This window comes from Macaca thibetana, chromosome 4 (genome assembly GCF_024542745.1).
Source record: "Macaca thibetana thibetana isolate TM-01 chromosome 4, ASM2454274v1, whole genome shotgun sequence".
Taxonomy (NCBI): domain Eukaryota; kingdom Metazoa; phylum Chordata; class Mammalia; order Primates; family Cercopithecidae; genus Macaca; species Macaca thibetana.
The window spans coordinates 97,823,875-97,837,562 of NC_065581.1; the positions used below are offsets into that span (position 1 = coordinate 97,823,875).

The 13,688-nt window shown below is 34.7% G+C and overlaps 1 protein-coding gene across 9 annotated transcripts in view; it reads right to left on the bottom strand.

Annotated features, from left to right (window-relative positions):
- ASCC3 (activating signal cointegrator 1 complex subunit 3) overlaps positions 1-13,688 on the bottom strand; it is a 372,407-nt gene that overhangs the window by 243,845 nt on the left and 114,874 nt on the right. For all 9 annotated transcript variants that reach the window (XM_050786660.1, XM_050786663.1, XM_050786659.1 and 6 more), the window contains 2 exons: positions 8,671-8,871; positions 8,082-8,222 (listed from right to left, as the gene is read on the bottom strand). In XM_050786660.1, the coding sequence (XP_050642617.1) occupies positions 8,082-8,222; positions 8,671-8,871 (342 nt within the window). The remainder of the gene's footprint in view (positions 1-8,081; positions 8,223-8,670; positions 8,872-13,688) is intronic.

Genomic DNA, 13,688 nt, shown 5'->3' on the forward strand with positions numbered 1-13,688 from the left:
AAGTTTCATAAGTGAAGGAGAAATAAAATCCTTTGCAGAGAAGCAAATGCTGAGAGATTATGTCATCACCAGGCCTTCCCTACAAGAGCTCCTGAAGGAGGCACTAAACATGGAAAGGAACAACCGGTACCAGCCACTGAAAAAACATGCCAAAATATAAAGACCATCGATGTTAGGAAGACACTGAATCAACTAGCGAGCAAAATAACCAGCTAACATCATGATGACAGGATCAAATTCACACATAACAATGTTAACCGTAAAAGTAAATGGGCTAAGTGCTCCAATTAAAAGACACAGACTGGCAAATTGGATAAAGAGTCAAGACCCATCAGTGTGCTGTATTCAGGAGCATCTCACATGCAGAGACATACATGGACTCAAAATAAAGGGATGGAGGAAGATCTACCAAGCAAATAGAAAGCAAAAAAAGGGAAGGTTGCAATCCTAGTCTCTGATAAAACAAACGTTAAACCAACAAAGATCAAAAGAGACAAAGAAGTCCATTACATAATGGCAAAGGGATCAATTTAACAAGAAGAGCTAACTATCCTAAATATATATGCACCCAATAGGAGTGACTAGATTCATAAAGCAAGTCCTTACAGACTTACAAAGAGACTTATACTCCCACACAATAATAATGGGAGACTTTAACACTCCACTGTCAACATGAGAAAGATCCATGAGAGAGAGAGTTAACAAGCATATCCAGGAATTGAACTCAACTCTGCACAAGCAGACCTAATAGACATCTACAGAACTCTCCACCCCAAATCAACAGACTATATATTCTACTCAGCACCATACTGCACTTATCGCAAAATTGACCCCATAGTTGGAACTAAAGCATTCCTCAGCAAATGCACAAGAACAGAAATTATAACAAACTGTCTCTCAGACCACAGTGCAATCAAACTAGAACTCAGGATTAAGAAATTCACTCAAAACCACAAACTACATGGAAACTGAACAACCTGCTCCTGAATGACTACTGGGTACATAACAAAATGAAGGCAGAAATAAAGATGTTCTTTGAAACCAATGAGAACAAAGATGTAACATAACAGAATCTCTAGGATACATTTAAAGCAGTGTGTAGAGGGAAATTTATAGCACTAAACGCCCACAAGAGAAAGCAGGAAAGATCTAAAACTGACACCCTAACAACACAATTAAAAGAACTGGAGAAGCAAGAGCAAACACATTCAAAAGCTAGCAGAAGGCAAGAAATAACTAAGATCAGAGCAGAACTGAAGGAGATAGAGACACAAAAAACCCTCCAAAAAAATCAATGAATCCAGGAGCTGGTTTTTTGAAAAGATCAACAAAATTGATAGACTGCTAGCAAGACTAATAAAGAAGAAAAGAGAGAAGAATCAAATAGATGCAATAAAAAATGATAAAGGGACTATCACCACCAACCCCACAGAAATACAAACTACCATCAGAGAATACTATAAACACCTCCACGCAAATAAACTAGAAAATCTAGAAGAAATGGATAATTTCCTGGACACTTACACTCTCCCAAGACCAAACCAGGAAGAAGCTGAATCCCTGAATAGACCCATAGCAGGCTCTGAAATTGAGGCAACAATTAATAGACTACCAACCAAAAAAAGTCCAGGACCAGATAGATTCACAGCCGAATTCTACCAGAGGTACAAGGAGGAGCTGGTACCATTCCTTCTGAAACTATTCCAATCAATAGAAAAAGTGGGAATCCTCCCTAACTCATTTTGTAAGGCCAACATCATCCTGATACCAAAGTCTGGCAGAGACACAACAGAAAAAGAGAATTTTAGACCAATATCCCTGATGAACATCGATGCAAAAATCCTCAATAAAATACTGGCAAATCAAATCCAGCAGCACATCAAAACGCTTATCCACCATGATCAAGTTGGCTTCATCCCTGGGATGCAAGGCTGGTTCAACATACGCAAATCAATAAACATAATCCAGCATATAAACAGAACCAAAGACAAAAACCACATGATTATCTCAATAGATGCAGAAAAGGCCTTTGACAAAATTCAACAGTCCTTCATGCTAAAAACTCTCAATAAATTCAGTATTGATGGAATGTATCTCCAAATAATAAGAACTATTTATGACTAACCCACTTCTCAAAAAAGAACAGACACTTCTCAAAAGAAGATATTTATGCAGCCAACAGACACATGAAAAAATGCTCATCATCACTGGCCATCAGAGAAATGCAAATCAAAACCACAATGAGATACCACCTCACACCAGTTAGAATGGCGATCATTAAAAAGTCAGGAAACAACAGGTGCTGGAGAGGATGCAGAGAAACAGGAACACTTTGTTGGTGGGACTTTAAAGTAGTTCTACCATTGTGGAAGACAGTGTGGCGATTCCTCAAGGATCTAGAACTAGAAATACCATTTGACCCAGCCATTCCATTAATGGGTATATACCTAAAGGATTATAAATCATGCTGCTATAAAGACATATGCACATATACATTTATTGCGGCACTCTTCACAATAGCAAAGACTTGGAACCAACCCAAATGTCCATCAGTGACAGACTGGATTAAGAAAACGTGGCACATATACACCATGGAATACTGTGCAGCCATAAAAAAGGATGAGTTCATGCCCTTTGTAGGGACATGGATGCAGCTGGAAACCATCATTCTCAGCAAACCATAGCAGGAACAGAAAACCAAACACCGCATGTTCTCACTCATGGGTGGGAACTGAACAATGAGAACACTTGGGACACGAGAAGGGGCACATCACACACCGGGGCCTGTTGTGGGGTGGGGGGAGAGGGGAGGGATAGCATTAGGAGATATACCTAATGTAAATGACCAGTTAATGGGTGCAGCACACCAACATGGCACACGAATACATATGTAACAAACCTGCACGTTGTGCACATGTACCCTAGAACTTAAAGTATAATACAAAATAAATAAATAAATAATTTTAAAAAATGTTAAAGCAATAAGCCCAATGCCAGGTTGAGAACTAAACAGTACATTTATGGGACATAAGAATATAATTTACAGATATTCAGATAAAACTGCAACCTGGGCATATATAATATCTGCCCCTATCTCCATCTACCCTTTATTCCCACCCTTATCCCATATATTGAAATAATCAATAGACTACATACCATAGGAAAAATCGCCTTGAAGGAAGAGTAGATTAGAGCAGTGTGACATCGAACACTGCCTGTGATTGAGCTCATGCGTATTCACAGCACCACACCCTGTCAACTACAATTACTGGAGCTTTGGTCTAGCAGAGTAATACAAAGAAAATTCAGATTTGCCTTTGCAATTGCTTGAGCCTAAGAGATCTGAACAGAATCTCCCTCTATCCTCAACCAAAAAATAAAGAAAAGCAAAACGTGAAATATTCTATCTCAACTCCCAAAGGTACACAGATAAATGCCTCCCCATAAAAGGATGAGGAAACAAATATAAAAGCAGAGAACAATTCCAGAACTCAGAGCAAATGCTTTGCTTTAACACAAAGTTACTGCCAGGACAGGAGAAATCTTTTCTAAAATTTGTAACCAGTGTTTTCACTGATGTTCAAAGGAACACTGCTCAATGGAACCACTGAAAAGTACAGTGAATATTGTAAAATAGTAACTCTTCATCATGGATACATTTAGAGGGAGAAGTTTGAAACCAATGTTAGATATAGAATAATGGAAAGTAATGTCGGAAAAGTAGATCAGTGTTTTAACCAATGACAAATTTATGGTGTTTTTCAGAGTTGCACAAAACTGCATTTTAGCTGTACACCAGAAAGATATTTGTTGCCTATACTGTTTCTCCTAACAGTAAATCTTATAGTTATATAATTCTCTCTTGTAAAAGGAAATTTTACATTCAAACCTCAATAAAATCATAACTGCTGCTATACCTGAAGGTCCCTAGTGAACCACAAAATACATCACATCTCATAGTATACTTAATTTATACAAGATTCTTAACAAGCTAGGTATTTGGACTTAATTCAATAAGCAATAAAGAACCAATGAAAGTTTATGAGCAAGAGAGTAATATGATCAGAATGGCAAGGGAGAAAATTTGCAAATGAGATTAATTTGGCTTCCTACATTTAAAAAAAGATTAATAATACTGAGAATGTTAGAAAAAAACACAAGGCAAATTTAAGATTATATTTAATTTAATCAATGCTGATTATTGGGAAACTTATTTATCAAAAATAGATAACATGAATAATTAAGAAGCTATTAAAAAATTTCAAAATGAAAGTGAGGCAAGCAAGAAATTCAAACTCCACAAAAAAAGTTGAATATATATGTACTCCCACATTCTTTACATTATTCTCTGGTTTGCTTTGTCTATAGCCTCATCTCAAAGGCAGCAACAGCAGAAGTTTTTAATCTGCAAGAATCTGTGAAAAGGGTAGAAGGACAGAGTAAAAAGATTAGAAACTATATAGTTTCAATTCTACAAAAATTAGCAACTCCAGAATTAGAGCAAGCACAAAAAGTTCAATTAATAAACTATTTTTGAGGCCAAGCACCTAGTCCCTGCCCTTACACAGTCAAAAATTACTGACGAAAGATACAGAGTCTAGCAAAGTGCAAAAATGGGCAAATGGGTAAGAAATACATGTTCATAAACCTTTTAAGAATATAAAATTCTGTAGATCAGTCAGGGTAGTGGGAAAAATGAATAGAGAAAGACGGAAACCTTCTTGGAAGGCTGGGAGGTTTTGCAAAGCCTCGGGAGAAAATAAAAGCTGAAGGTGGCTAATTCTCTTACACTGAAGCAGAGGGCAAAGGGTAGATAACAAGGGAATATAAGGGAACTCATCTCGATAAACTGGCTTACTTATGTCTCCGGACACCAATCTTTGATCATTTGCACACAGGACCACTATCTACTCGGGGGATTGACAATGTTAATTACCCACAAATTGTGTTTGCTCCAAGTCTTTGTCATTAAATCTGTACTAAATAAATACAAACGTCCCTGGCTTATCGGGGCTGCACTCTCATTGGCAGAGCTGCACTCTCATCAGTGATGGTAAGCCATGCAGTCCCCTAGCCACGGTCTCAGGCAAAATACCTGTGTCTGTGTACTTCTTACATCTGTCGCTCGGCCAGAGTCTGCGGGACAGACTACGCATAAATCTAAGTAGATTTTTTTGGTTTTACTTTCTGCTCCTGTAAAATGGAGATATTACCCAATAGAGTTCTTGTGAAGACTCACGGAAGTTGCACATATGCATTTAGCATAGTAACTGACTCATAAATTGAATTTAAATGTTACCTCCCTTGTCTTTCCATAAACATCCTTGCGTTAGCATCAGTAACATACTCGGATACAGGACAAGAGCAATCAAAATTTTACTTGAGAGTGATCCAGATTTTTAAAACTACATCAGGTCCAAAAGCATAGATTTTGTACACTAGGTATTATTTTATGAATATAAATGAATGGTGCTACAGGATTCAGGGAAGAAGTAAATACAAGGTTTGAACTGGGTTTTAAAGACTGGGCAAGATTTGAACAAATGTCAATAGATAAAGGAAGATACTAAGAAAAAGGAGAAAACACATGAGGAAACTTACTAAAAAGCAACGTCCATTTAAGAAAATGTTATTTGAGCAAGGCTATTTTAGAAAAAGCAAAAATAGCCTGACTATAGTTTATATTGAAAAGCATCTGGGAGATAAGGTTGAAAACCAGGCTGGATGTAGACAATAAAAATAATCCGATGTCATATATAAGGCACTTTGATGTATCATGGTAGTTTTCAAATTGTTTTGGCTTTGGGACTCCTTTGTAATCTTTAAAATTATTCAGGTCACAAAGAACTTTGTCTTTTTGAATATTTCTTTATTGAGATGGAGTCTCACTCTGTCACCCAGTCCTTTATTATTATTTATTGAGATGGAGTCTCACTCTGTCACCCAGTCCTCCCCACTTCATGACCTAAACGAAGTCCAATTATCTCCCAAAGGCCTCACCTCCAAATACCATTACTTGTGGACTAGGGCTTCGACATATAAATGGTGTTTGGGGGTCGGGGAGATGGTATGTAGACATTCAGCCCATATGCGTGACCTTATTTGGAAAAAGGGTCTTTGCAGATGTAATTAAGGAAAGGTTGTTAAGATGAGATCATCCTGACTATGGTGGGCCCCAAATCCAATGACTAGTGTCCTTAAAAAAGGGGAGTAGGGGAAAAGACAAGCAGGGGAAAAGGTCACAAAGATGGAAGCAGAGCTTGGAGTGATGTATCTACAAACCAAAGAATGCCAAAAATTCCCAGCAGCCACCAGAAACCAGGAAGCATAGACCAGACACTGTCTCAGAGCCTCCAGAAGGAACCAACTCTGCTGACACCTTGATTTCAGACTTCTAAACTCCAGTACTGTGAGAGAATTAAGACTGTTGTTTTAAGCCACTGTACACCAAAGATAAAATTCTAAGCCCCCCAACCATCTGAATGGACCCCTCCTCTTAGCAAAGGCATTCCAAAGTTAACCTGAAAAACTAGTTCAGGCCATAATGGGAAGTGAGAGCAGGACATGCCTCATTATACTCTCCCTCCTTTTGGAATTACTGATAGAATAGACTTTTTTAAGTCTGATAAGAAACATTTACAAACTATTCTCGCTGAATAGACAGGCCTCCTTTCTTTAGATAATAACTCTTTCAACCAATTGCCAATCAGAAAATCTTTACATTTACCTATGACCTGGAAGCCTCCACTTCAAATTGTCCTGCCTTTCCAGACCAAACCCATGTACATCTTACATACTGATAGATGTCTCATGTTTCCCTAAAATGTATAAAACCAAGCTGTACCCCAATCACATTGAGCACATGTCATCAGGACCTCCTGAGGTTGTCACTGGTGCACCCTTAACCTTGGCAAAATAAACTTTCAAAATCAATTGAGACTTGTCTCAGATACTTTTGGTCTATACCACTGAGCTTATGGTATTTTGCTATGGGGGCCCTAGGAAATTAATTCACACTCTAATCACATTTTAAATCAATATCCACTCACTGTTTTAAAAGTTCTATTATATATTTTCCATATTTTCCATCAAACTATGAATTTTTCCATTAATATCTGGTCATCCACTATTTTATTTTTTACATTTCTTTTTTTTTTTTTTGAGATGGAGTCTCACTCTGTTGCCCAAGCTGGAGTGCAGTGGCGCGATCTCTGCTCACTGCAAGCTCTGCCTTCCGGGTTCACGCCATTCTCCTGCCTCAGCCTCCTCAGTAGCTGGGACTACAGGTGCCCACCACCATGCCTGGCTAATTTTTTGTATTTTTAGTAGAGATGGGGTTTCACCTTATTAGCCAGGATGGTCTTGATCTCCTGACCTTGTGATCTGCCCGCCTCAGCCTCCCAAAGTGCTGGGATTACAGGCATGAGCCACCATGCCCAGCCTATTTTATTTTTTAAAAACACAATGAACTTCACCTAACTTACATATTGCTTTCAATAATAATCATCTAGTTGAAATGTAAATATTTTTTCTTACTTAGTCATAAGATTCTTGAAGACAGAAACTGTATCTTAAGTGTCTTTATTGTCATGCATTCAGTCATTTCTTCTAATATGGTGCTATATACAGTGCATGATTTAATAATAATAACTTTGCATTTGATTAAATAATGAATGACCAAAAAGCTTTATTGTATGTTAAATCATTCTTATGGAATAGTTTGGAATACTAGTGCAATCATTTTAAGATCTATGTATGTCCCTCCTCTTAAAATTAAACTCTGGTCTTATTTATATCCTCATCCCCTACTGTTTTAAAAGAATAGCCTTACTGCCAATAGACTTGGAACCTAACAATATTCAAGATGCAGTAAGAATTACAGGAGTTAGAAGGGACACCAGAAAACAAAGTACCAGCAAAAACTCTTTGTAGTACAGAGATAAGATGTGGTTATAAATAAAAGTTCATTATATTATGTTTGTATCACCTATTCTAGTTACTTAAGATATAGTCATTTAAAAATTTTGCAATTACCTAAAAAAAGAATGGTATTAAACAAAAAATCTAGGTAAACAACATACCTGAGTTCGTAAAATTTCACTTTTTGACAACTGCATGTCACCAGTCAATTCTTTCACAACGATGCCTAGTGGCTCTAGACGTCTGCTGAAGTAATTTGTCATTTCAGCTGCCAAGGCTTTCATTGGAGCAACATATACAATCTATACCAAAGGAACACTAGCTTGATTAATGAGCAAAAACCACCATGTCATTTGTCTTACAGTAGCCAATACAAGTCACAATTTATTGTGAAATATGATTGTAACTACTTCCAGTGAAAAATCTTAATAGTGATATATGAAAAGTCTTATTTTTGTGAGATACGTGTGTAGCTGTTTAAAGAATAGAATTTGTTTACACAGCTGCATCACTTTGAAAATTGGTTTGCTTTCAAAGCTAAATGTATTTTCATAGCTTCTTACATGGTAATAGAATTTTCATAACACAAATAAGAACTGCCTTAATAGTAATGAAGTAAGTCAAGCCGTATTACTTATCTGATTTCAAGTACAATATCTTTAAGAACTTTCAAATTTCATGTTATATATAACCACAAATTTATTTTATTCCTTACAATTTAAAAAGCTGTTGTCTGGTTTATTTACTTACCTTAAATTCATTCTTTTTGATAACACCTTGTTGAAAATGTTGGCGAATTTCGTGCAAGATCGTAAGCATTGCAATGTTGGTTTTTCCAGCTCCTGTAGGGGCACAAATCAGCATGTTCTCATTGGTGTTGTAGGCAGTCTCAAACACTATTGACTGGATTCTATTGAGTCTCTTCATTCCTTTAAAAGCCAGCTGTCCAATCTAAAAAAAAAAGGCATCATCCATTATAAATAGTAACAATGTGAAGGACCCATACAAATCATTATGTGCAAACATTTATTTCCTTTGTTTCTTAAAAAAAGACTAACTTGTAGTTTCACAATGTGTCTTTTATTTAAACGGAGGTGTATGCAGTTGAGAATAACTGAAAAATATTGTACAATTCGAATGTACTTGAAATGGTAACTCGATAAATTTGAAAAATATGACTCTATACCTAAATTTTAGAATACAATTCTTAAGTAAAAAAGATGATAAATTAGTAATGTGAGAAAACAAAATTTAAGACAGGTATTTTTTTAGTTCATGTTCATTTACAAATTTCATCATGATGTTCTAATTTATCTAGTCTAGATTAAAGATGACTAATGAAACAGCAAACAAGATACTTCTTGAAGATACAAATCAATAGCAAATTCTATTTCATGTGTTTTTAAAAAAAACTTAAAAAAAATGCAGCTGTAATAGTAGGAACAAAAGCCATAGACTACACTTACACAGAGTTTGCACTGCAACATGTGCAGGTGTAGAATCTTTGATACGATTTTGTTTAATCCTCAAAACAATTATTTGGTGTAGGTACTCTTATTACGTCCCTTTAATCAAAAAGAAACTAAGACCCAGAGCAGTTAAATAATTTTTTCCTAAAATTTTCCTATATAAAAGTCTTATATGAAAACTAAAGGTCTGAGAGTAAACAAAACACTGGTTGAGATTATTTGCAGAAACTTGGAATGGCTATATTAATATCAGAAACAATAAATTTTGAAGCCAAGAATATTACCAGCAAAACAGAAAGTCATTTCGTAATGACAGAGGTAAATTAATCAATATGATATAATAGTCCTAAACATTTGTATAACTAATAACAGATCTTCAAAATACATGAAGTAAAAACTGAAGACATGCAAAGGGAAATAGGCAAATCCACCATTATAGTCAAAGATTTCAATATCACTCTTCAAAATCTGTAGAACAAGGAGGCATGAAAATCAGCAAGGCTACCATAGACTTGAATGGCACTATAAACCAACTTGACCTGATTGACACTTATTCATCTAACAATAGTAGAACACATGTTCTCTTCCACTGCTCTTGGAACATTTAAGTTATAATATATTCTTGGTCAAAAAACAAGTCTTAATAAATTGAAAAGGAAGACAGTCATGCAAAGCATATTCTCTGACTGCAATGGAATTAAATCAGGTACGCTTATTAGAAAGATACTTGGAAAATATCTAAGTATTTGAAACAAAATAGCATACCTCCTTAAAGAGCACACTTCCTACCACTGATGAAAGAAGAAATCAAAACAATTTGTAAGTATTCTTAACTGAAGGGAAATAAAAATTTATTATGTCAAAATTTGTAGAGACTGCTAAAATAATAGGGGAAATTTTGTAGCACTAACCACTATATTTAAAAAGAAGATACCACATGATCTCACTCACATGTGGAATCTGAAAACGTTCATATCATCGAAGTAGAGAGTATAATAGTGGTTACCAGAAGCTACAGAGGACGGGGAGAAGAAAAGCATGTGAAAAGGTTGGTCAATGAGTTCAAAGTTATAGTTAGATAGGAAGATTAAGTTCTGGTGTCTTATTACACAGAGACTATAGCAAATAATAATGTATATTTCAAGATAGCTAGAAGAAAGGACTTTGAATGTTATAATCACAAAGAAATAATAAACATTTAAAGTGACAGATATGCTAATTACCCTGATTTGATCATTATGCACTATACACATGCATTAACACATCACATGGTACCTTTATTTATTATTTGTCAATTACAAATAAAACTTTTCAAAATAATCCATTAAAAAAGAAAAAAGAAGGTTTCAAAAGAATAACTTTATTTTCCAAAATAAAAAATTAGAAAAAGAAAAACAAAACCAAAGCAGAATAAAGGAAATAATTATAAAGATCAATGAAACAAAAAACAGAAAAGGATGATTCTTTGAAATTAATAAAATTGATTAACCTCTGGGCAGACTGATCAGGAAAAATAAGGGAAGATACTAATTATCAATACCAAGAATGAGAAAAGTGGCATCACTAGAGATAATATAGGTATTAAAAGAATAGTAAGAAAATGTAATGAACAACTACATGCCAGTAAATTTGACAACTCAGATGAAATGGGCAACTTTCTTAAACAACATAAATTGCCAAAGCTCACTCAAAAACAAATACACAACCCCATATCTATTAAAGAAATTAAGAATGAGGTTAAAATTATTTACACACAAAAAAACAAAAAAACCTTGAGGGCCAGAGAGATTCTCAAATGAATTTCACCTAAAGTATAAGATGGAAATAATATCAATTCTACATGGAGTTTTAAACTATTTCAAAAAAAAAAGTAAAAAAAGGAATACTCCCCAAATCATTCTATGAAGCTATCACTGCCCCAATATAAAAGCCAGATGAAATAAAATCACAGACTAATACCCCTCAAAGCATAAATATAAAATTATAAACAACATAATACATCACAGAAAAACTTCATGATCATCTTAATAAATGCACAAAAAGCTTTTTACAAAATCGAACATTCATTTATTATTATTTTTTGTCTTAATTTTAGCAAACCAGAAGTAGAGGAGAATCCCTCAACCCAACAGAGGGCATCTACAAAAATGTTACAGCCGTTCCCATCATATTAACAGGGTAAGACTGAATGCTTTCCTCTAAAACCAGGAATAGGAAGGCTGTTACACTCACTCACCAATTAACATTGTATTGGAGGTTCTATCCACTTAACATTGTACTGGAGTGCAATCAGAAAAGGGGGGGAAAAAAAAGAAATAAAGTCATTAATATAAAAAAGGAAGAAAACAATACCTGTATTTAGAGATGACCTGATTGTCTATGTAAAAAATCAGATGGAATTTACAAAAGAGCTCCTAAAGCTAAAGTGTGGATTCAGGAAGGCTGGAGAATGCAAGACTAACAACTAAAAAATTACATTTCTATATACCAGCAATGAAATACCTGAAAGCAATTTTTTTAATCAATAAAAATAGCACTCTGTTATGAATTTCTTAAGGATAAATATGAAAAGAGATGGGAAAGACCTGTATACTGAAAACTACACTATTTTGCTAAATGAAAGATACAATTCTTAAGACGTCTTCTTCTTCTTTTCTTTTCCCCAAACTCATCTACAGATTCAATGCAATTTCAATCAAAATCCCACCAGGCGTTCCTATGGAAATTGGCAAGATGACTTTAAAATTCATATGGAAACACACATGACCTAGAAGGAACAAAACAAATTTGAAAAAGAATAACAATGTTAGGGAGCTAAAACTACCTGATACCAAAAATTATTAAAACACTAGAGAAATCAAAACAGCATGGTATTTACATAAACATAAACAAATAAATCAAGGAACTGAATAGAAAATCCAGAAATAAATCCACACATATTTGGACAACTGATTTTTGACAAGAGCTGAAAGGCAATGTAGATGACAAAGGTCAGCATTTTCAATAAATGATGCTAGAACAAATGAGTATACACATGTTTAAAAAATGACTTGAATCCATACCTTGTGTCACATACAAAAATTAACTCAAAATGAATCACTGACTAAAAGTAAAGCCTGAGAGTATAAAACATGTAGAAGAAAAGATGAAAGAAATTCTTTGTGGATGTGAGTTATGCCAATATTTCTTAATTAAAATAAAAATCTATAAACAAATCAGTAAATTTCACTTAAGTAAAATGGAAAACCTATTATCTTTAAGATACTGTTAAGAAAATAAAAAGAGAAGCCATAGAATGGGAGAAAAATCTTTGCAATACATATATCAGATAAAGTACTTATATGTAGAATATATTAAAAACTCAACAAAACAATAAAGAAAATAAGCAATTTAATTTTAAGAGTAGGTAACGATGTGAAGAATCATTTCACCAAAGAAAATATATAGATGTCAAATAAGCACACATAAAAATGCTCAACATCATTAGTCATTAGGGAAATAAAAATTAAAATCACTATTATGCACCTATTAAAATGGCTAACATTTAAAAAATTGGCAAAATGTTTAATAATTTAAATATTTTAAATTGCAAGTATTGTTGAGCATGTAGAGAAAAAAGAATTCACACATACTGATAGTAGATAAACTAAATGTACAATCACTTTAATAAAACAATCTAGCAAGCTTTTTTTGTTTTGTTTTGTTTTTGTTTTTTGGTTTTTTTTCTTTTTGAGACTGAGTCTCACTCTGTTGCCCAGGCTGAGTTGCAGAGGCACGATCTCGGCTCACTGCAAGCTCTGCCTCCTGGGTTCACGCCATTCTCCTGCCTCAGCCTCTCGAGTAGCTGGGACTACAGGTGCCAGCCACCACGCATGGCTAATTTTTTTTGTATTTTTAGTAGAGATGGGGTTTCACCAGGCTAGCCAGGATGGTCTAGATTTCCTGACCTCATGATCCACCCGCCTCAGCCTCCCAAAGTGCTGGGATTATAGGCGTGAGCCACCGCATCCAGCCCAATCTAGTAAGTTTGTAAAAGTTAAACAAACATACAACTAAACTAAATGTACAATCACTTTAATAAAACAATCTAGCAAGTTTTTAAAAGTTAAACCTATACCTAACATACCCCTTTGAGGGTCTACCCAAGAGAAAAATAAGTATATGTACATACAAAAAGATGTATATGAACGTTCATAGCAGTTTTACCTGTAATAGCTTAAAACCATTCAAATGTCCATCAATAGATAAATGGATAAACAAAATGTTATATATTCATACAATGGAATACTACACAGCATT